The sequence below is a fragment of the Panulirus ornatus genome, chromosome 12, assembly GCF_036320965.1.
Source record: "Panulirus ornatus isolate Po-2019 chromosome 12, ASM3632096v1, whole genome shotgun sequence".
Lineage (NCBI taxonomy): Eukaryota > Metazoa > Arthropoda > Malacostraca > Decapoda > Palinuridae > Panulirus > Panulirus ornatus.
Window position 1 is genome coordinate 24,494,696 of NC_092235.1, and position 23,145 is coordinate 24,517,840.

Genomic DNA, 23,145 nt, shown 5'->3' on the forward strand with positions numbered 1-23,145 from the left:
GGCCTTCAGCCATCTGCTGTTATCTATCATCATACCCTCTTGCAACCAACTATCCTTTACCACACCCTCCGACTGCCATCTAACACGCCCCATTAACCACTTATTCAAGGTCTACAATCTTTTCCCTTGCATGATCACCACCACCTGGTCATCTACCACGGCCTTCCAACCACTTTGCATGGTCTTCCGCGGCCTACTGCTATTAATGTCACCTAATGGCATATCACTTACCAGTACCATCTAGTAGTAAAGGGCAAATTGCTTGATGGGGATGTCATTCGGGGACAAAAAAATAAATAAATAAATATAACCTAAGCTAACCTAACAATGAAACGTTTATGGAAAAATAATTATACATTACGAAATAAAACCATTTCGTTAATCAACTAGCTGATATACACATGGTGTTCCTGTACATTACTAATAGTCAGAAATGTGACATAATCTACCGCCTGCGGGTAAAAAAAAAAAAAAGTTAATCAGCAATAACTATATATCTATGGATGAATCAATCATCTGCAAACGAGTAAATGACAGTGATGTCTTTTCTTAGTCTTATCAGGTTATCAGTGGGCATAAATAAATATTCCGATTCAATACTATCTCTTACATTTATATTTGGGAGAAACCAGCCAAATTACAGATAGAATGACATATTTCACCAAATATACGTAACGTACCCTCACACGTCAGCGATGAAAACATTTACCGTGCCTTGTAAACGGCAAAAGGTAAATACTAGGCAAGACTTACAGTCTGGAAATCATTATTAAATCTCTTATTATATATACACACGAGCAATTAACTAGCAATTGCAGGTCGCATCTTAATCTTACTGTGTTTGGAAATACGCATTCCAACATTTCTTAAAAATACAATTTCAACTCTATATTCATTTAATATTCAATTGTAATCTAAGTGTTGGCCGTGTGTATCACCACAGATTGAATGAAAAATTATTGTTAAATAAGACAGCTCAACAGCAAAGCCCATATGGAGATATTAAGGCTAGAAAAAAGGCCAGCAGTCTGGGAAGGAACTGTCTGGAAGTATAATTCTTCTTTCTCAGGTTACGTTCTCGTTATCACTTATCAATTAATAAATTTCATACTTACAAGATACTGGCGTCAGCATGAAGATATTATGACAATATCTTCCACTTCGGATTATAATAAAACAATCAACGAAAACTAAAGGAGACGTCTTTACCCTTCCGTGTTTCGACACCATCTGTTGCTTTCGTCATTCTAAAGACCGTTAAAATTACAAATCATTTCAAATTATAATTTGTCGTACGAAGTTAAAAGTTAACTATTGCATACAATACTGATATATTATATATTAACATTTGGAGTATGGCTTAATGCAAAATGTACTTTAGAAAATTAATATTTTTAATAATTATCACTCCGTTTCATGACTACTATTAACGGCTTCTGCTTTAAACATCTATTGAACGAAACCACCGGTAAAATAAAATAATAACAAAAATAAGAAATTTGTAAAGAATATACATGAATAAAAAATGCACATCACTGTAAAAAGGTATCAGTTATGACTTGGAAATCCTAATTTTAGTCAACAAAAAGTATCGTCAATCACTTAAGAAAGACTCAGATGCTGTCCAAAGTTTACCAAACAGTACAATCAAATATGAAGGAAAAAACTTGTCTCACAAAAGAATCGTATCTTCATGCAGAATGATTATCTCAAAAGCCGTTCCTACCATTCCCCCTTCGAGTACGCTTCTTTGAAGGAATGAATCTTTAATCCTTAAAGAATTCCTAAAAGTTCTTGAAGAAACCTGCCCTACAAAGTCTACCTAAGTAAAAGTTATTTTCTTGGCTCACATGCCACTTTGCCTCCATTCACAATCATCTTAAAACCTGGCATTGACTGAAAAATCATGTGAAACTGAAGAAGGACAGACTTCTCAATTCTACAGTTTTCTGGACTGCATCAAGAGGTAAAAGAGATATTGTTGGAAATACAAACTGCAAATGTATTATTTGTTCCACATTCCTAAGGGAAGCAATAGGTTCTTTCTTGCAATCTCTTTTCAGATGCAAACTTCAAATAAAATTTCCTTACAGGGTTCTGAAACCTGTTTCAATGCAAGGACAAATTTTTTTCAATTACGTCTAACTCAAATGACTGTTTATATGAGGATGAAATTTCCTTAACTATGGTCTAAATCCAAGCTCATAACTACTGAACAATTTCATAAAGTGAGCTAGAAAAAAAAAAAAACATTCACAACTACCATTTGCTTAGCTATTCTTCATGTGCCAAGCCAAGCTGTAACATATTCAAATCTGATCCTACAGCAAGATCTTTCTTTGTCCATATGTGAACTCTACAGAAAATCCACAAACATCTGACATATCATTTGGATAAGCCACCAAAAAAGAGGAGATCCAAGGCTCACATTTCCCAAGGATTCAAATTTCACAAAGGGCTGCAAAGTCTTAAATCAACTATGAACTAGTAAGTTTTCCATTTCTCTTTGGAAAGTAGAAGATTCAGTCTGAGGGTTAACTTGTGACTGAGCAGGAAGAGAAGCCCTAACACAATATTTTGTGTAATTAAAAGTTCAACTGGGGTCAAAGCAGAGAAAGACCTTGATGTTATTGGATTGTCCTTCAATGCAGGATTTAGGTTCCCTATATCAAGTTGCAGAGTCAACCCCTTGTCTATTCATGGAAAATGATGGAATCTCTCCTATTTTTCTGTGTAATACAAGTCTTCAAAGATATGCCCCAAACTTCACAATGAGAAATGGGTATAAGAGAAACTGACTTGAGAGCCATAAACCAACTCTGGCTCAACAACATAAACAAAAATGGGGAACAAAGAAACATTTAGTGGCAAAGGACCTAAGTTTGAGCAGAGCATGAGCAATTAAGGTAAGCATTTGGTAGATGCACTCCATTTCATGGTAAAATTCTGTTTTTAACCCTTAAAGGGTAAGTAACCTCTGTGATGCTTACAGGGAACAGTCTACAGGAAAGACATAGCACCTTCTTGACTGCAGTAAAAAAAATGTTTCTTCTTGCTAATCACACAGACAAGTATTGATAATATTCTTGTTTACCAACATTTACATGGGCAGTTTGCACATGCATTTCTGCAATAAGAATAAATGCAACCAAAAAGTGTAAAGATAAAAACAATACTGACACAAGGAAAAACTCAATTCTTCAGATATGTCCGTTCTTACTTTTAGTAAAAACTGGAAACATTAGCTGAATGCTTAAATGAGGCACATCATTCAATTGCAAATAAAAATTCTCAGATAATCTTATAAACTTATCACAGATACTACTCCCTATGTAATGTAAAGAGCAGCATAAATCAATTGTAAATCAAGGGCTTCTGTACTATTCTAATAATTCAGTGACTTGACTATAAACCTAGTTAATTCACTAACACTCTTTACTCAATTAAGGGGTGAACCAGAGTAGAAATCCAAATGGGAGTGACAAGTTTTTCATACATTAGCAGAAGCAATATTCAACACAAATGTATACATCAAACAAGCGCAAGTTACAGCCTTCAACTGAAAGTACTCATCCTATCTGACAACATATGAACATCAGAACCTAAGGTTAGTAGGTTTCCAGTTCAATTATGGTCAGTGCATGTTGTACACAGTGTATGCTACTGCATTTCCACCACATATGAAACAATACAGGTATGAAACTTCCCTGATATACATTTACAAAACAGTTTATAATCACAACTCTCTCTCATTTTCACACATCTTTTACCTATTTTGTGATATGCAAGATCAAGACAATAAAGTCAATTTCCATTATATAATCTCATAAGCAATGGGATGGCAACTTCTCATCCAGACAGCAAAAAATCAGCTGTCCAGCATACAAAACTCTGAATAATACACTACCATGAAATAACACACTCAGTATAATCGAACATATATATCTATAATATTTACTCCACAACAGAGAAAAAAATGCTTATATCACAGACTCTTTTCTAACAACTACATGCCCAAGCATTAAGAAACTCATAAACTTTCAGTTAATTAAAACATATAAAGTTAACACTATATTTGAAATGGGCTGTGTTAGAATTCTGTGCTTTAATACTGTTAAATCTATCATACAAAAATCTCTCTTCTTAATCATGGTAAACTGAGAGTAGATCCATTGTAGGGTGTCATTAAGAAATGTGGACTCCTGTTGCTGAGAAAAATAACTATATTTCCTTTCATGCTAAACCTGTAAAGAAAAATAAGATTAATTTAATGCTGTACTCTAAAAGACTGAATACTTATGAAAAAAGTTCTTGCAATGAAGTTAACCCTTTCATGATATCATACAAAAAAGGTTAATTTCTATGTTTTAATTCTGTATCAAATTGATCACAATACAGTTTGCTTTCTATTGCTTTAATTTTCATTTATATTTTCCTTTAAACAAAATCATTATGTCTGATTACTATGAATACCAGAGCTGAACAAAATTTGAATATGGGTGTATGCTACTCTCTGAGGATTTTCTTTCAATAAAATGTATGAATATTTGTACTCCTGGACTTGCAGGATGCTTTTATATGTGGACAAAAATTCGATCAAGAATAAAGAACTTCTTTAATAAGTGTAATATGGTAATAATGATAAGAAATATACATTAAATGAGTAAGATCTTTACTGTTCTCAGGTAAGGTATGGTAGAATATTTAGTGAGGTAATAGAGTTGAACTGAGTTTAGTGCGATATGTCACTGTATAGTATGCATATACAAACAGGTATTCATGACTCCACTGATAACACTGCAAGTAAGAAGCCACCTTCAATGAGGCCGCATCATAAATGAAGGCAAAGAGTACAGCATCAACTAAAGGAGTCCACCTTACCTATTCCTGTGTGGAGCTGTGCTTTGAAGCTGCAGGAGTCTCAGAGAAGGGGTCCTGAGGTTGCATTTAATAATATATGCAAACATAAATGAAAAACTACTACGGGTCATATTCGCATGCACAAAGCAGGAAAAGGTATCAGAGCACATTCTCTACCCTGGGCTGTCTAGGAAAAGGTATCAGAGCACATTCTCTACCCTGGGCTGTCTTGGACCCATTTTCCTTCAATGTTGCCATAAGAACCTATTTTCAAGGACTCTTTACACTGTACTAACCAAGATAGCCCAGTATTAGGTGAAAGATGTGTGATGAAACTCTTATCATATAATACCCCTCTAATACATCAAGCATCTGTCCCCTTCATCTCACCGTAATAATCCACGGTGTAGACCTCTTGGAGAAGAATGTTCCTCATGGAAGAGTCCAAAACAATGACACAGGATCTTCATGCCACCATATCCTGTCATGTCCAGCTCAGTGTACGGTAAAACATAAACTGTCTGCCTGGATAACAGAGTCAAAATCGAACATATTAATTTGAACATTCTGTCAAAAGGATAATATCAATCAATCAATGGATAATCAAATATAATAACTAAATAATATTTCTTGTAATATGGTAAAGCTGTTCATGGAGAATGTACTAGTGAACAAAGAAAGCAGTCCACATCTACATACATCCATTCACACAATCATCCCCTTCCTTCATGTTTTAACCCTTAAATAGTTCCCTTCATCTTGTGACAAAGCTTATGACCCTGTTTCTGTTGATATTTGCTTCCACCAAAGATTCACAGATGTCACTAGCAGCATACTGCCACAGCCAGAAATACATCACGAATTACAGTCACCTATATGAGGCCCAAAGGGGTTTATATACGTCATCTGGGTGGGAACCCAGATGTTGATGCTCACTACTGTATTTAGTTTTAGAATAAAAGAACCCATTTCTGGGGTATGATTGTTGATATCTCTGGTCCAAATTGAGTTCACTGCTCTTTTGTTTAAGCAAGTACAGGTTTGTCTGTGTAATAACATACAAACATGCAAAAAACATACATGTGAAATCACACCTGAGAAAGAAATCATGAATTGCATACAGAATACAATCATACCTGAAAAAAAATAATCATATACTTAAACCAAAAAGGAGCATCCTAGATGTCATGACAGGCCCTGCTCAATGCAATTAGCACCCTTTCACACTGACATAGTGGAAAGTATACGACTTTTTGGTATTTCCTATGATAAAAGATATTTTATCCCTGGGGATAGGGGAGAAAGAATACTTCCCATGTATTCCTTGCATGTCGTAGAAGGCGACTAAAGGGGAGGGAGCGGGTGGCTGGAAATCCTCCCCTCTCGCTTTTTTTTTTTTAATTTTCCAAAAGAGGGAATAGAGAAGGGGGCCAGGTGAGGATATTCCCTCAAAGGCCCAGTCCTCTGTTCTCAACGCTACCTCGCTAATGCGGAAAATGGCGAATAGTATGAAAGAAGAAAGAAAAGATATTAATGACATATTCTGTAAGGGAAAAAGAATTTCTGTTTTTCAAATAATGGGTTGGATCACAAAGGCAACAGTCTTGTTTTGGGGTCTATATCATTAATCAGTAATACTTTCAACTCTTTCATTAAACTTTAATCCACTGATTTCAGTACCACATACTCACCTTAATGCATTCATATTCAACATTCTTGGTCTCCTCCATTTTATTTTCAATTGGCATTAGACAGTCACCTAATTCTTGTATTACTTTTTACCATATTCAAAAATCCTCCATCTAATCACAAATTTTACAACCAGCTATCAAAGACGGCTTCCATCGGTTACTTAGCCCTGTCACACTCCAAATCACTCTTTATACAGCCTGTTTTCAAACTCAAGATTATTCTACTCTTCCTTAATAAACTTTTTACAGATAATAAAGGATTTCAACATTATGTCCTTAAAATAATACTTCTATGTATGATACAGGAAAGCCTCTGTAATCTTAAATGTTTGGGGGGATCGTTTAGAATAACAAAAATTCCGGTTATTCAACTTATCTTTTTTAACATATCAAATAATTCAGAAACCGTAATATTTCAAAATATTTTAACCATTTACTAATATCTTATTTTGAGGAAACATTAATGCATGTAAGCAAATAAGCACTACTAAATGCCTCAGCCTTCTTCTGCTGCTTAGTGATGTAAATACCTGTCATGCCAACACTGAAGTCCTTCATATGTGCTGCCTTGGACTCACCCTTAGCCAGCCTCTTGCATAACTCCATCTTTCTGAGGCTTATAACATTCCTCTTGTGCATCATGCAAGACACAGATAGCTTCAAGGAGCTGTCAGACAATTATTGATGATATATGAAAGGGACCACTCTCCACAAAAATAATACAGGGTGTACAAAATACATAAACATGCAACACCAGCACACAATGTTGTGCCACAAAGCAGATGAGATGGTAAACAATCACCAGTGCCACAAGACACTGGGTGTTGAGTACACTAATTACTGCAAAGCAGTGCACATGTGATCTGAAATATTTTTACATTTTTTTTTTTCATTCTTCAATTTCTTTCCAGATATTCAAGGGCTATCAACAGAAACTTAACATTATGTTATTATGAATATCATGTTGTCTCACATTAAGGAAAACAGGTTTTACCATATCATGCTTTTTCTTTCAAAGTGAACAACAAGCATATAAAGTCTCAGGGCCAAAAGGGAAATTTTCCTCAAATTATGGACTAGATAAGCTCCAGGTTAAACTTTTTCATAAGTGATACATAAGTGCAACTCAGTCAACTAACCCTACAGTTCTGACCAAACACATGATAAACTTAAATGAGAATACCCTAAAGGAATATTCCTGCCATACTTGAAGTCAATTCAGTTGATTCTTTTGGAGATTAGCTGAACAATGTAGGAAACATGTCAAAGGCAGATGGAACAGCAGAGCCATCTGAGTCAAAAAGTCCTTTTGCCTTATATGAGTATAATTCTACATGCATAATGCATATGTGGAATAACTAAGGTCTACAAAAACATACCATACCAACAGCAGAGTTCAAGTCAGTTTTTACATCCCTATGGATTTCACTAAAGTCAGGAGATTTATCCACTCATACATATTCACAAACCTGATAGTTCTTCATGATTCCTCTGCCAGTCTTTACCACCAAACATGAAGACAGGTATCAACTAATCACGACAAATGGCTGTTAATGTCTAACATATAATTCTTAAATATTAACACTCACTTTTCATCAAAATTCATCTTGAAATCTTTGATTGATTCATCTTCAGCACACTTAGATATAGCTTCCTTTGTAAGTTTGATCATATGAGCATGACTGGAATTCAGCAACTCAGACAAGTGAATTTCATATCGCTCAGCAGTCAAAGAGTCTGCATTGTTGACTGTTACTGTCATCTCTCTGAAAGCAAAATGTAATGGGAATCAGTGATTTTGCTACCAAAGTGAACAATGCATGACCACTTTGGTCACCTTACTTGAGGAAACATGGAGATGCTATAAAAGGTTCAAAAACAGGCAACAATGATTTTTACATTAAGTAAGGGGGCTGAGCTATAGGAAGAGGATTACAGCCATAGACTTACCTACACTTGGAGGGAGAGGGAAAGGACGAAGCTTAATCATACTTTTCGTTTCTAAATCATGATGAACCATTAATGTACTCAGACAGAATAAAATTGTAAACCTGATTTCATTTCAGGCAGTTCTTTATTATCTTTCTCTTATTTAATTGGAATATTGAGACTACAAGTAAACTAAAATCAAAGGTATTTACTGAGCCATTTGATTACAATTTTCAAGTTTCTAAATCAATATGACACTGTTGATATCAAACACCTCCCTAAAAGAGTTGGTGCACATCAATTAAAGGGCTAAACAGGTTATCAACAATAAAATTTTACTGATAAAGGTGATAAGAAATACCAGTATAATAATACAAAGGTGTATGAGTGGCACAAATTAAGTTAAATAAAGCCACGATACTAGAATCCACCAGCTACGGAGACTCCTTAGATGTAGCTGTCCCTCCAAGGGAGCTCCTGAAGGTAATGAGTATCAGAGATATAAATAGAAGATACAGTGAATGAATACTGAAGATAAAAAACTGAATGATGGAAAAAAGATAATAAGGGATTACTCCTTCCTTTTACAATGTGTACAGACAAGTAATCACATACACAAGTGCATCAGTTACAAAATCGGGTTTTCAAACAATCATGAAAAATTAATTGATGCATATTCTTATAGCTACAACAAGAACTTTTAACCTCCCTGTCCAAAACATGCTTACCAGTTTTTACGAGTTCAATAGGCAGATCAGAGTACAAATTGGCTGTCTCAGAAAGATTACTTATATATACAAAGAATAAAGGGGACTGAGGAAATGTTATACCTAGCACCAAAGTAGTCATAAGTGTAAGATATTAACAAACAAATTTGCTAGTGTTCTGAAAAAGACAAAGAAACTGAAAAAGATTATTGAAGAGAAAGATCCCAAACTGTATATCTATAAATAAATCATTTTGAAGCATGTGACACCTAAAAACCATGCATATATGTCAGATGCTGACATAAAGTAAGGATGGCCAACTGATAACAGTATGACTCAAGGTTTAAGTAAACTATTACAGTAAGGAAAGAGGGGACTTAAAAAGAAGTAGGAAACTGAAAAATGTTAACAAATTAATGGAAAGCCTTCAGTGTGTGATGATGCAACAATTGACATTAAACACGGTTGTTCTAAACCACCAGCTTTACTAAAATAACTCAAAGTATTCCATGCATTAGCTTCTAAAGGATGCATCAAATGCTTAAGGACTGGATAAAAACATCAAACTCACAGATTAGTAGCACGGAGACGATGGAAAAGAGCACGAATCAATGGTGTGACTGGCTCAAGGTCATGCCCCACTGGACGACGCAAAACACGTGACACATCTGGTACCACCATTTCCCTTTCCCAGAGACCAAGTTCTAGCCACCCTTCCCAGCCACTGTAACAATACAATTAGATAGTGTATGATATCTACATAACTTAAGAGTATTGATAAAGACTGTTTATCAGCATATTTATAACATTAAGATATATAGCATGGCACACTCAAAAAGAAAAACAAACTGAAGTGCAGAAAAACTTACTTTTTCTATTCTGATTTAAATCTGTGATATATCATTTCCCATAGCTGAGAGAATGGGCAGAGATGAAAAGTCTACAGGCTATCCTATCCAAATACACCTTCCAAGGATGCAACTCACTACCTCACAAATGCCTGGGTTTCCTTCCCAATATGTTCCCTTCATTTCCCCTCCTAAGATGCCAGCTGCCTTCTCCTCATACTATTTACATCCCTCACAAGGATGCAACTTACCCCCTCACAACTGCCTGGGTTTCCTTCCTAATACATTCTCTCCATTTCCCCTCCTAAGATTCCAGCTGTTTTCTCCTTGCACTATTTTCCTCTACCTCACTCTTAAACACTTACCGAATTATCATCAAACATGCTCTAGACATGACAAAACCATTTCCAGATACTTCTTGTTATCCAATGTGTAACACATGCAACACTACATCTCATGTCATTCCTGTTGCGACATCCCATCTTTCCTGGTCACTCAAGTTCTACTTACTCCACTCCATCTATCTGCTAATACCACAACTATCCCTCAAGTATTTCATTTTAGCAGCTGAAATTCTAAAACTCTCTCCTCCTCTCCATACTCATGTTTCACACCTGTAGGTAAAGTCGAGTTGACATAAGTTGTCCCTCAGCTCTTCTTTTCATTCAAGGTCACCCTTTCCCTCCTCATTATTCACCCAAAAGATCCAAACTATCATAAATGAGATACTGAGTTCATCTGAAATTCATACTGGAGAAAATAAAGGCTTATTTGAAAGTGGAGTAAAGTCAAAAGATGAGATAACTGAAAAAACAATACAAACCAAATAACTCATTCTGAAGATAAAACAGCTCTCATGTCCAGACTCTGAATTGGATCACACATACATGATATAAGATCATCAAATCTCTCACACATGTAACTAGGTTTGTCTCCAACAAACTAAAGCCTCGTTCAAATACAAGAGAGTCTTCATTTTTGAGCACTTAATCTAATTATAAAAATAAGTTATTCATCCACACACTAAGTACAGTTCTCACATGTAGGGTAACTATAGCTCTACCTATTAATTTGATTGAACTGAAAACAATGTCATCTACTCCCTCAACCTGACCTGAAAACTTCATGCATCCTCCCCAAACTGTGCTGTTTGTTCTTTTGCCCTCTACAAATTTACCATAGTTTCTCTTCCTAAAAGCTTGCTGCTTATTGATCTTTCCTTCCCTTTTCTCACTATGAATCATGAAATTTAAAGTAATCCAAGATGGATGGGGAGGGGAGTAGTGAGGATGATGGGACAAAAATTCATAGAAAATCAAAGAATGATAAGGCCTAAGAAGGAAAAAGGCTTATGAAGTAAAATATGAGCACTGGGGATTAAATGGAAATGTGGATAACGGTACATTTGGTTAGTGACCACAAAACTATATCTGAATCTCGTTGATCAAGCTTAAGGAACACTGAATGTAAGGTGAAAAGGCAAAAGGCTTTATCAACAGACATATCTTTGGTGATGTGCAAAGTTAAGTTGTTTAGTTGAGGTTTTGTATGACCCACCTGTTTTGCAGTGATGAAGGGCTTATGTGGAAGTGACTGACAAACAGAAAATTAATCTTTCTACATTACTATGAACATACCGTTTATTGCAGCACTGCTTCATGTTTGGCTTTAGCTCCCTTAAATATGTGGACATACGAATGGTGAATGCTTGACCAGGAAAATCCTCTACTCTATACACCACATCAGGCCGTGATGACACATTTGGAAAACCTGAAAATAACTTATTTTTGAGAAATATATAATATTTACATTAAATGAAAAAGTAAAGTTGAACTAAAAACTCACCTTATGACTAAAAAGCAATTACCTTCACAGTGACACAGCATTCATGTCTACCTCACTGACATATTCACCTTAATATTAAAGATATGAGATCAATAGCAATCAAGAGTAAAATATGCAATACACAGAGGGAATGAGAAAGCAAATCCAAGTAATCCCATTCAACAACACAGTGTGATGCCCTCACGAGTTAGACTATAGATTGGCCATTCTCCAGGTGTCAAAGGGCTTCTGGAGAAAGTAAAAAATACATTTTGTGAAAGATTCATCACTAAGGATATGCTAGAAGATTACTTAATATTAACATTACCATTAGAATTAATATCATATTCACAATACTGATGAACAGACTGAAATTTTTTTCATTCTTCTCATTTCAAACAATAATCTACACGGAAACATAAAACAAGGAAGTCAAAAATTAATAACTATGCTAATAACAGAAATCTAAATTTCACCAGAACTGTGCAAAACAATTGCTAATATATCTTGATTAAAACAGCACAAAGCACTGATTTCGGAGTCATCTGAGAACAATCTTACTATGGAAGGAAGCCTGAACACAAGTTGAATAAAAAATCAACTCATTAAAATGCAACAGAAACTATCAGTTAAAAGCAATACTGCGGGAAATATTGTGTGAAAAAATAATTAATCTTTAATTTATTCATGATTAAAAAGCTTGGAAAACTTGCAAAGGTTGATGAAAAATCATTTGATTCGTAGGCAAAATATAAGTATTCTACCAATATTCTTAAGGAATTAAAAACAGGAAAAAATACCCAGATGACTGAAAAAGAAACCTTTAATAACACTACACCACACCTTTTCATATTTCATCTCAGGGAATAAGGGAGAAGAATTCTACCCACATATCTCTTATGTATCATAAAATGCAACTATGAAGTGAGAGATTAGTGAACTAGAAATCTTTCACTTCTGTATCACCACTTTCTCTCGGCAGATGCAAAGAAAAGAGTTAACTTTGAATTTTTCCTTGAAGGCTCAGTCATCTATTCCTGACACTAATTCTCTAAGGAAAGAGAGGGAGGCAGATAAGAAAAGAAAAATTAATATTCAAAATGGCATACAGCAACCAGAGGGTAGGTAGGTAACGATAATTACATCAAGCTCTGATTCATGGTCAAACTTACCATTAGCATTCCAAGCAGAAACAGCAATTATAGTGGGGTCATGCAGAAGGGGCAGAACACTAGCAGAGAAAGCCAGGAAGTCTGGAGCCAAAAGCAAGCCTTCCTCTAATACTGTTACATAAGACGATCCCGGAAAAAGGGCATGAGCTGTTTCAAAAACCACTTCCATTATTTCTGGAAAAAAAAGAATGAAAATCTCATTGAAATCCACCATGTCAATATTTGAGTCTATGAAAAAATTTAAGTTTAAATGCATATCAGGACTCTTGAAAAGATATGAAGTATCAAGCATACCAAAGGAATTCGTTTGTGTTATTCCATCCACTCATAAAGTAATTCATTAATTCAGTTACTGCATTGAGATCTATCTTACATTTCCTTAAAAGTCAGTTTCATAAAGTCCATATGGAGACTATTGTCATGACCACCCACTTAGAGGAGTTCCAGTTGGGAACAGGCATCAGACAGATAGATAGATAAACAGATAAAATAAACTAAATCTTGGTGTTACTGGACCACACCTGCTTTGTGGCTATACCATGAGTAAAAAGCCACCTTCAGTGAGGCAATCTCATCATCAGTAGATGAAAGAGAGTTCTGTCTCACCAAGAAATTTCTCTGTAAAGGAGTTCATCATTTCCATGCTCCTGATTGTAGCACAGCCTCAAAGCTGCCAGGATTCCCATAAAAAGGTTTGTGGGATTATATTCAATTATTACAAATACCCTTCAAATTAACTCATATAACTGAAAACATTAGTCCTTTTATAAAAACAAAAATTAATTGCAAAACACTGAGGTCATCAAGCTTTCGACAAAAGTTTTCAAAATTCTCCCTGATAGATTCAAGAGATTCACCCATTTTAAAATCTTTACAAGCAAATTCTCAGTTACTTAAGCTGATTTCCCAGGTCATAATTTATCATTAACTACAAAATATAGTTTCCCTACCAAAAAGGAAGAACTTTATTTTGATATTTTTGTTTCCGTTGTTTGTAAAGCATACCTTATGCTATTTTAACTTTCAATTTGTATACCTTCTTTGCCGTCTTCTCTTTACTCAAACCATTTTAGTACACCCTCTTCTGGTATCTTTTCATACTTCTCTTACTGTGACATATCTCTTTGACCCTGTCATTTTTTTACTTGATACACAAATAAAAAAGTTTTTCCAAACTTAGAAACGTTTTCATTACTTACTGTAATATTCTTTCACACCAGTAGCCTTTGCATTAAACCCAAAGAGTTTGCAAAGCTGAGGCACATCCTTGATGATTTCAGGGTTGTAGACCACTACCACAAACCGGGGCTGTATTCCAGGCTGGCTTAAAAGCGTTTCTAATGTTAGTGTTAGAGACGAAAGTGACTCCCCGCCAACCACCATGATAGGGGTCATAAACATTGCACTGCCAACTAATTGTCGATTGGTCAGTATTGCAGGTTTAAGTGGAACATTTCGCTGATCAACTGTTGAGAGCAAAGAGAATTTTTGTAAGTGTATCATATATACTAAGAGAGTGATAAATAACAATATCTATTTATTTATATTATCTATTTATATATCAAACATCAATGCAGAGTACCTTATTTGAAAATTATAATAATTCCCATCAAAAATCAAAGGAAACTAGAATGAAATATCACTTTAACGAAATTTCCTTCTCTACTGAGTTTATACTTTATCTAAGAGAGTCAGCATGAATTTCAAAGATAGTTTTCAGCCACATAAAATTTAAAATTATCTAAATACAAGATTTATCAATCTGAAATATGGAAAAATAAGTTAATCACCCTTAAAAAGCCACATCACATATCTACATATTCTGTTTCATACCACACACTTCCAGTATTCTTCATATCTCTACCAAAAGGAAGCATCTACTCTGTCTTCTCTAAAATTTTTCCATATATGCTTTACTGATAAATAAGTAATCCAAGACATCATATTACAGCATGAACCTTCCTAAATCATATCTCAATTTGTTGATTGTTAAGTAAATTCTGTCAGCTTACATGATATGAATATGATACAGAGGGTAGTGCTGTAAATGAATAGCAGTTTTGAGGGGAAACTAGAAATTGTAAGCAATGTTGTTGGAACTAACTGAGAGTACTATGCACATGAAAAGAACATTCACATGAATAAAACTTGATTTTGATGCAGGAGGGAGATGATGAAGAGATAAGCACATATCTTAACTTTCTTATAATGAGGCAAAATCCAATATCACACCAAACATAAAAAGGAAAACTTCTATTATCATCATCATACAAAAAAAGGGAAATCCATCTCCCATGCATCATTTATGACATACATACACACATCTAAAAATTATTTCAAAAATCTCCCGGCAACCTAATAAACAAATGAATATAAGCTTACCATCTGGTTAGGGACAGCTATTCTTGTTCAATTCGTTGATAGCAATCCAACACTGTGATTATGATGGGGTTCTGATCAGCCTATATCATCAGGATCTAGAGTATGCCTATCACTTATGAACAAATACATCCAGAAACTACCTTATATAATAACAAAAACCTTACACTATTGTTTCTTCAGTCTGTATGTACTCTAACTATGGTGTCTAACAAACTGGCAGCATGAAGTTCTTCCAGAGCTAAAGCAAACCAATTATAACTTCTCTTTTACCCTAAAACCTAGATCAATTAGATCTATTATACCAATAGTTCTCAACTTTGATGGGAACATTAATAATTCATCCATTGCAAAATTATCTTGCCATTAAACAATGACTAAAATGATTCCTACAAACATACCAGATTTTCAATATAACCATCAAACTTATACAATTCAGCTCCAAATACCTCTCAACATCCTCAGCAAGCCCAACCTTATTGCCAAGAAGTGCTCCCCTTTAACTAAATGAATATCAAATTCATCTGTGTTATTCATTCCTTCAAAATTAAACATTCTCCAACCTATCATGCATACAATTTAAAAATCAATACCTTTTCATCGAGTCCTTGCAACATATGACTCAAGTATAACACTAAGAATAAACCTAGCTGCCTCAAAATATGAAAATTATCTGCATATTCCAAACTATCACCCATAACTGACAAATGACACGGTAAGTGAGCTAACACTATGTATGGTGCTGCATTTCTAGGCTCATAACAAAGGCAAAAACAAAGACACATAACATGCTTCTACCTAAATATATTTGCAGGTGATGCCAAAGCCATGATGAACATAATAAGTAATAAGAATTGCATTAACCTAAAAGGGGAAACTAAAAAACTCCAAAGTTTGTCTGACTCATTAGTCATCTGTTCCTGACACTACTTCATCACGGCAGAAAATGTAACAGAATACTGTAATACCCACATATATTTCGTGGGTCACAGGGGAGAAGGCAACTACATGGGGAAGATAAGTGTATGTGCGTGTTGTGTGGGAGTGTCTGGAAACCATTCCCTTTTGTTTTAACACATTGTGAAAGCAGAAAGTTAAAGAAGCCAAGTGAGAATCCAGATTCAGGCCCCACAGATCTTTGCATGGTTTACCCCATAGGTTTCACATGCCCTGGTTCAGGAGGGTAGAGGCATGCAAGGAATAGAGTGAACTGGAACGATGTGATATTCTGGGGCTGATGTGCTATCAATGGACTCAGTCAGGGCATGCGAAGCTTCTGGGGTACACCATGGAAAGGTTGGAGGGGCATGGATTTGGATAGGAAGCTGTGGTTTCAGTACATTACACATGACAGCTGGAGACTGCTTCGCTGTAGCAGGGGGTAGTGATGCTATTTTCCTGTGGGGTGGGGTAGCAACAGGAATGGATGAAGGCAAGCAAGTATGATTACGTACATGTGTATATGTCTATGTGTATGTATATGTATATTTATATCATGGATATGTATGTATATGTGTGTATGACGGCTTTTATATATATATATATATATATATATATATATATATATATATATATATATATATTTTTTTTTTTTTTTGCAGCTGTCTCCTGCGTTTGCGAGGTAGCGCAAGGAAACAGACGAAAGAAATGGCCCAACCCATCCCCATACACATGTATATACATACGTCCACACACGCAAATATACACACCTACACAGTTTTCCATGGTTCACCCCAGACGCTTCACATGCCCTGATTCAATCCACTGACAGCACGTCAACCCCGGTATACCACATCGCTCCAATTCACTCTATTCCTTGCCCTCCTTCCACCCTCCTGCATGTTCAGGCCCCGATCACACAAAATATTTTCACTCCATCTTTCCACCTCCAATTTGGTCTCCCTCTTCTCCTCGTTCCCTCCACCTCCGACACATATATCCTCTTGGTCAATCTTTCCTCACTCATTCTCTCCATGTGCCCAAACCATTTCAAAACACCCTCTTCTGCTCTCTCAACCACGCTCTTTTTATTTCCACACATCTCTCTTACCCTTACATTACTTATTCGATCAAACCACCTCACACCACACATTGTCCTCAAACATCTCATTTCCAGCACATCCATCCTCCTGCGCACAACTCTATCCATAGCCCATGCCTCGCAACCATACAACATTGTTGGAACCACTATTCCTTCAAACATACCCATTTTTGCTTTCCGAGATGATGTTCTCGACCACACATTCTTCAAGGCTCCCAGAATTTTCGCCCCCTCCCCCACCCTATGATCCACTTCCGCTTCCATGGTTCCATCCGCTGCCAGATCCACTCCCAGATATCTAAAACACTTTACTTCCTTCAGTTTTTCTCCATTCAAACTTACCTCCCAATTGACTTGACCCTCAACCCTACTGTACCTAATAACCTTGCTCTTATTCACATTTACTCTTAACTTTCTTCTTTCACACACTTTACCAAATTCAGTCACCAGCTTCTGCAGTTTCTCACATGAATCAGCCACCAGCGCTGTATCATCAGCGAACAACAACTGACTCACTTCCCAAGCTCTCTCATCCCCAACAGACTTCATACTTGCCCCTCTTTCCAAAACTCTTGCATTCACCTCCCTAACAACCCCATCCATAAACAAATTAAACAACCATGGAGACATCACACACGTGTATATGAGTGTATATGAGTGGATGGGCCATTCTTCGTCTGTTTCCTGGCGCTACCTTGCTGACACGGGGAAAAGCGATTATTCATAACAAATAAATGAATATATATACACGTCATCCTTGGGGACACAGGAGAAAGAATACTATATTTCTAATGTATCCCTTGTGTGTTGTAAAATGTCGAAAATCTTCTACTCCTGTACTATCACTTTCTTAAAATAATGACAAACAAAGAAGTGAAAATTCTTTAATGAAGACAGTTGTTAATGCTTTCTCATCAAAACAGGTACTGCATGCATGCATTAAAGAATAAAGTATGATGAATTTCAAGTTACAGAAGTTCAGGAAATCAAATGATTACCAGCTTACTAAAAAATACTTATGGCAGATGCTTTTTAGTGCAAAAAGATATGATAAACATAAATCGTCAATAAGAATAGGCACACAAATTAGCTAACACACACATATGTAATCATATAAACATCAAAAAACAAGCAATTTATCCACAAATAAACAGTTACTACCAGACAAACATAAGAAATTACATTCATACCAAACCGTTATCAAGTCATTATCACTAGTATCATACATGAATTCTCCACCACCATAAAGTAAGTATAGTCTATATATGAGGTCTTACTGATCACCAAAAGAGTTTGGACCCATTCCATTAACGCTTAAATGCCAGGAGGCACACAAAGCTGACTGCCCAGTGAGTGCCATGAATCATAATAATAGTGCTCATTTTCATGAGCTCTTTTTCAACTGCAATTTAGTGACATTTAGTAGAGTCAGGTGTGATTTTGGTTTCTTCCCCACACAGACAGCAAGAATAGCAACTCAGTGATACCTCAGGCTATGAACTACACCCTCTTCCAACATATTTTCACAACTTATCTTGGAATTTATTACTTAACATCAGCTTTATACCACGACCATATCAAATACATCAGCTTCCTATTTTGTACATATCTTTTAATTCTACATGTACTTCTTTCAACTCATATGGGGGAACATAAAATTTAAATGACACACATCCTCCAAAACCCTTCCTCCAGCGCTTCCCTCAGGATATACAGATTCACATCGGCATTATACAACAGCTTCGCAAAAAATATAAGCTTATTCTTTGTATCTTTTGTTTCTACATTCATTTATGTCATTTTGCAGTGGAAAACACAGCATCTGAATAAAGCACATTCTCCGCAGTCCTTCTACCTTATTTCCTTAGGGGATTTTTATATTTACTTCAACTTTATACTATAGCCATATGAGGAATGTTAGCTTACTTTCCCACTCGCTCTCTTCTTGTACACATATTCTTCCATTCTAAAAAGGGGAAACAAAATTTTCAACATTCTATTTTTGTCCATACTGCAACCAACATTTTGCAAGTCACCTAGCATTTATGGGTTAAATTCTATGACAGTCCATCCTCTCTCACATTAACCTAATATACATCCTACACTATTATGCCAGGAGAAACCTAAACCTATGCAGCCCTTCAGTTTGAACTTGAATTTGAAAAAGCGAAGGTGTGCAGCAACTGAAACATTGAAAGAAGATTTCATATGAGCCAACTCCCTCACAAAAAATAAAATTCAGTTATGCCTAGGCTTAATTGATTTGACTGGTCCATATTTTGACTGTAATGGTTTATATGTTTCATATGCATTTCCCTCCACAGTAGCTCCTACAATCACACCAAACCACATTAATAAATATCTAATAATGCTCACCTGAACAAAAGTCAGAGATGTAACTATGCTGTTCACAAAATTTGACCCGTGCATCATTCTGCAAGACTCCTGGATCTGGCATGATGGTCTGCCCTTTCACTGGTGATTTTTTATGATGTAAAGGAATAAAAATTAATCTAATTAATACAATGCTACCTTCATCCATTCCCAGTGCCAACCCCAACCCACAAGAAACAGCATTGCTATCCCTTGCGTCACCGAGGTAGCACAAAAAAAAAAAAAAAAAAAAAAAAAAAAAAAAAAAAAAAAGGCCACATTCGCTAACACTAAGTCTCTAGCTGTCATGTGTAATGCAATGAAACCACAGACCTTTCCATGGTTTTCACCAGACGTTTCTAACCAACCAGTCATATCTCAAAATGGATGTAAGGTGGATATTTGTCAGCATGGCATGTAGAATTCGTATACCTGTACAGCATTCCTTTAGCCTACTCATTTTCTATCATGGTTATCTCATTTCTTTATCAACCAGCTTTATTATATGATTCTATGGTTTCTTCTCACCTTTTATTTGAGATTCTTTAGTTCACGTATTGATTAATCTAAACTTTCAATGAGCTTCTCAGCAGCTCTTTCATCAGCACTTGCTGCTTCACCTGTGACTCAAACATTGTGCAAGCTGTATCTTTTAAATCTACTGAACCAACCATGACCTGCTGTGAAGTTCTTGATGTAATCCTCTCCCACTTGCTCCTTCAGTCTCAAAAAGACTTCAAGCCTTCTCCTGAATTGTAAGTAAGCTTAGTGGCACACGTTCTTTTAATTTGATCTTCCATCCACAGCATCAACAACTTTTTTTTCATTTCATGGATGGACCCTTGTCAATGCTTTGTTATTATCAGACTTCATACTTGCCTAACCTTTCACTCCATGTACTTTCTCTTTGTCCTTTAAAATTGTGGAGACTGTCGAATGGGACAACTATAAATCACATGCAATCACATCAACTATTTTTCCTCCTTCATACTGGGTGAATACCTTTATTTTCAATTCCAAATCAACCATCTTTCTCAGCTTCTTGCCATATCAACAGTGATTGGTTTTTCCTCATGCTTGTCAACTTCTTTGGGGTATAATACAAAAATGGTTTAATCCAGCACGAAAATTTGTTAGATTTACTTTAATGCGCGCTGACTGAGTGGTAACAGAGCAAGAACTGAGAGATGCTATGATGTGCACTATGCCAGGATCATCTGAAATTCACTATCACACAGACACAGCTGTTAGCACTGGCAGACATACAATCAAGCATAATTTTCATATTTACATATATTCTTTTACTTATATTTTCTCCAGTCGTATACATGGATAGTCGTAAGTCAAATACATAGTAAGTCAGGAAGCATATGTACATGTATGTGCATATATATGTATTGTACATATGTTTGTGAGACTGGATGGGTCTTTCTTCATCTGTTTCCTAGCACTACCTCACTAATGCAGGAAATGGCCCTATCCCGACCCACAGGAAACAGCATTGCTACACCCTGTTTCAGCGAGGTAGTGCCATGAAAACAAAGAAGGCCACATTTGTTCACACTCAATCTCTAGCTGTCATGTGTAATGTACTGAAACCACAGCTCCCTATACACATCCAGGCCCCACAAATCTTTCCATGGTTTATCTCAGACGTTTCACATGCCCTGATTCAGTCCACTAACAGCACACTGACCCTGATATACCACATCATTCCAATACATTCTATTCCTTGCACACCTCTCACCCTCCTGTATGTTCAAGCCCCAATCGCGAAAAATCTTTTTCACTCCATCCTTCCACCTCCAATTTGGTCTGACAGACTAAATCAAAACAAAATTTCAACCTTTATACAAGATAATGCCTGAAAAGTACATATGCGGTAACTTTTTTCACTTACTTTATTCACTAAAATAAGTAAATAGGTAACTTTTTCACTTGCTTTATTCACTAAAATGAGTAATATTTTCATAACACAAGCAAAACTGTTGTTGGCAAAGTTTTATCATTATTATGCCCTGAAAGGGATTTAAACAAAAGCTTACCTACATTTGGGCCACAAAATGTTTACAAAAATTATGAAATCAAGATTTTATTCTGGATTCATGCTTATGTTTCTAAAAAGTAAATCTGTATTGAAATGAGCCTAAATGGTAGAACAATGAAATAAAGAAATGCCTGTTGTCTATGAAAAAGAGCAACAAGAAAATCTAAGTCAGCAAAAACCAGCATAACAGAGAAAATTACATAAATATGCACTGAACAAAAAACTTACACATCAATATAAATGTTAATATATAGCACAAAGTAGACTACTAAAAACAGCAAAAAACCATGAGTTTCATAACTAAATCATAAGCAAGATTCATTTTCTAGTCACTTGGTCAATTATTTCCACATAAAAGAATACCACACATTACATTAACGCTAGTGTGACGGATACCAATATAAACTGTATAAATTCTATGAATCAGAAATGTACATTCATTGCAATGTCTGGCATATCCTATATGGGCCACTTAGTGAAATCTGAAAAAGGTGATAACAGGTAATGACAAACCAACTTAAAAATCTATTTCTACAGACTTACATTGCCGAGGTACACAGAGGTGCTCATCAATTGGTGACCAAAGTCCACCTTTCGACGCCTTCAAAGTTTCATAGAGTGAAAATCCTTTCATACCCCGCTGAGATATCATATACCACTGGCCCCGGAACTGCAGGTTTTGAATCTGGCTGCTACCTATTGAGGTGAGAGGATATCTTAATGTCCAATCAACTTTGAATGACCTCTTACACAAGAGCAATCTTTTCCTTATATATGTTTAACAATACTCCTTCCCAAGGCTTTATATAATCATTGATAAATGAAAATACATTGTATCTTTAAATCTAGATGTCATGCAGTCCTTTGAGATTGCATATTAACTGACAGATGTGTAAAAGAAAGAGTTTTAGATGTATATATGGTGACAGGGGCAGCTGGTGGGATGCCTGATCACTATCTTGTGGAGGCAAGGGTGAAGATTTGTAGAGGTTCTTTGAGAAAAGGTAACAACATCACCGTGAAGGGATTAGCGAGAATAAGTGAGCTTGGAAAAGAGCCTTGCATGAAGAAATACCAGGAGGGACTGATTGGAGAATGGCAAAAGATGACATACAATAAAGTAAAGGGAGTGGGTGAAGAATGGAAGGTATTTAAGGAAGCAGTGATGGCATGTGCAAGTGATGCATGTGGCATGCATCAAGGTGGAATGTAGGCAGATTAGAAATGGTAGTGAGTGTTGGAATGAGGAGGTAAAGTTGCTTGTGGAAGAGAAA

At 35.9% G+C, this 23,145-nt stretch overlaps 1 protein-coding gene across 5 annotated transcripts in view; it reads right to left on the bottom strand.

The window, feature by feature from the left end:
• Window positions 1-592: 592 nt before the first annotated feature.
• LOC139751877 (protein O-linked-mannose beta-1,2-N-acetylglucosaminyltransferase 1-like) overlaps window positions 593-23,145 on the bottom strand; it is a 32,138-nt gene continuing 9,585 nt past the window's right edge. For all 5 annotated transcript variants that reach the window (XM_071667524.1, XM_071667527.1, XM_071667525.1 and 2 more), the window contains 9 exons: window positions 22,415-22,567; window positions 19,828-19,926; window positions 14,231-14,497; window positions 13,032-13,205; window positions 11,673-11,805; window positions 9,759-9,911; window positions 8,141-8,317; window positions 5,251-5,385; window positions 593-4,244 (listed from right to left, as the gene is read on the bottom strand). In XM_071667524.1, the coding sequence (XP_071523625.1) occupies window positions 4,148-4,244; window positions 5,251-5,385; window positions 8,141-8,317; window positions 9,759-9,911; window positions 11,673-11,805; window positions 13,032-13,205; window positions 14,231-14,497; window positions 19,828-19,926; window positions 22,415-22,567 (1,388 nt within the window). In that variant the 3' untranslated portion in view covers window positions 593-4,147. The remainder of the gene's footprint in view (window positions 4,245-5,250; window positions 5,386-8,140; window positions 8,318-9,758; window positions 9,912-11,672; window positions 11,806-13,031; window positions 13,206-14,230; window positions 14,498-19,827; window positions 19,927-22,414; window positions 22,568-23,145) is intronic.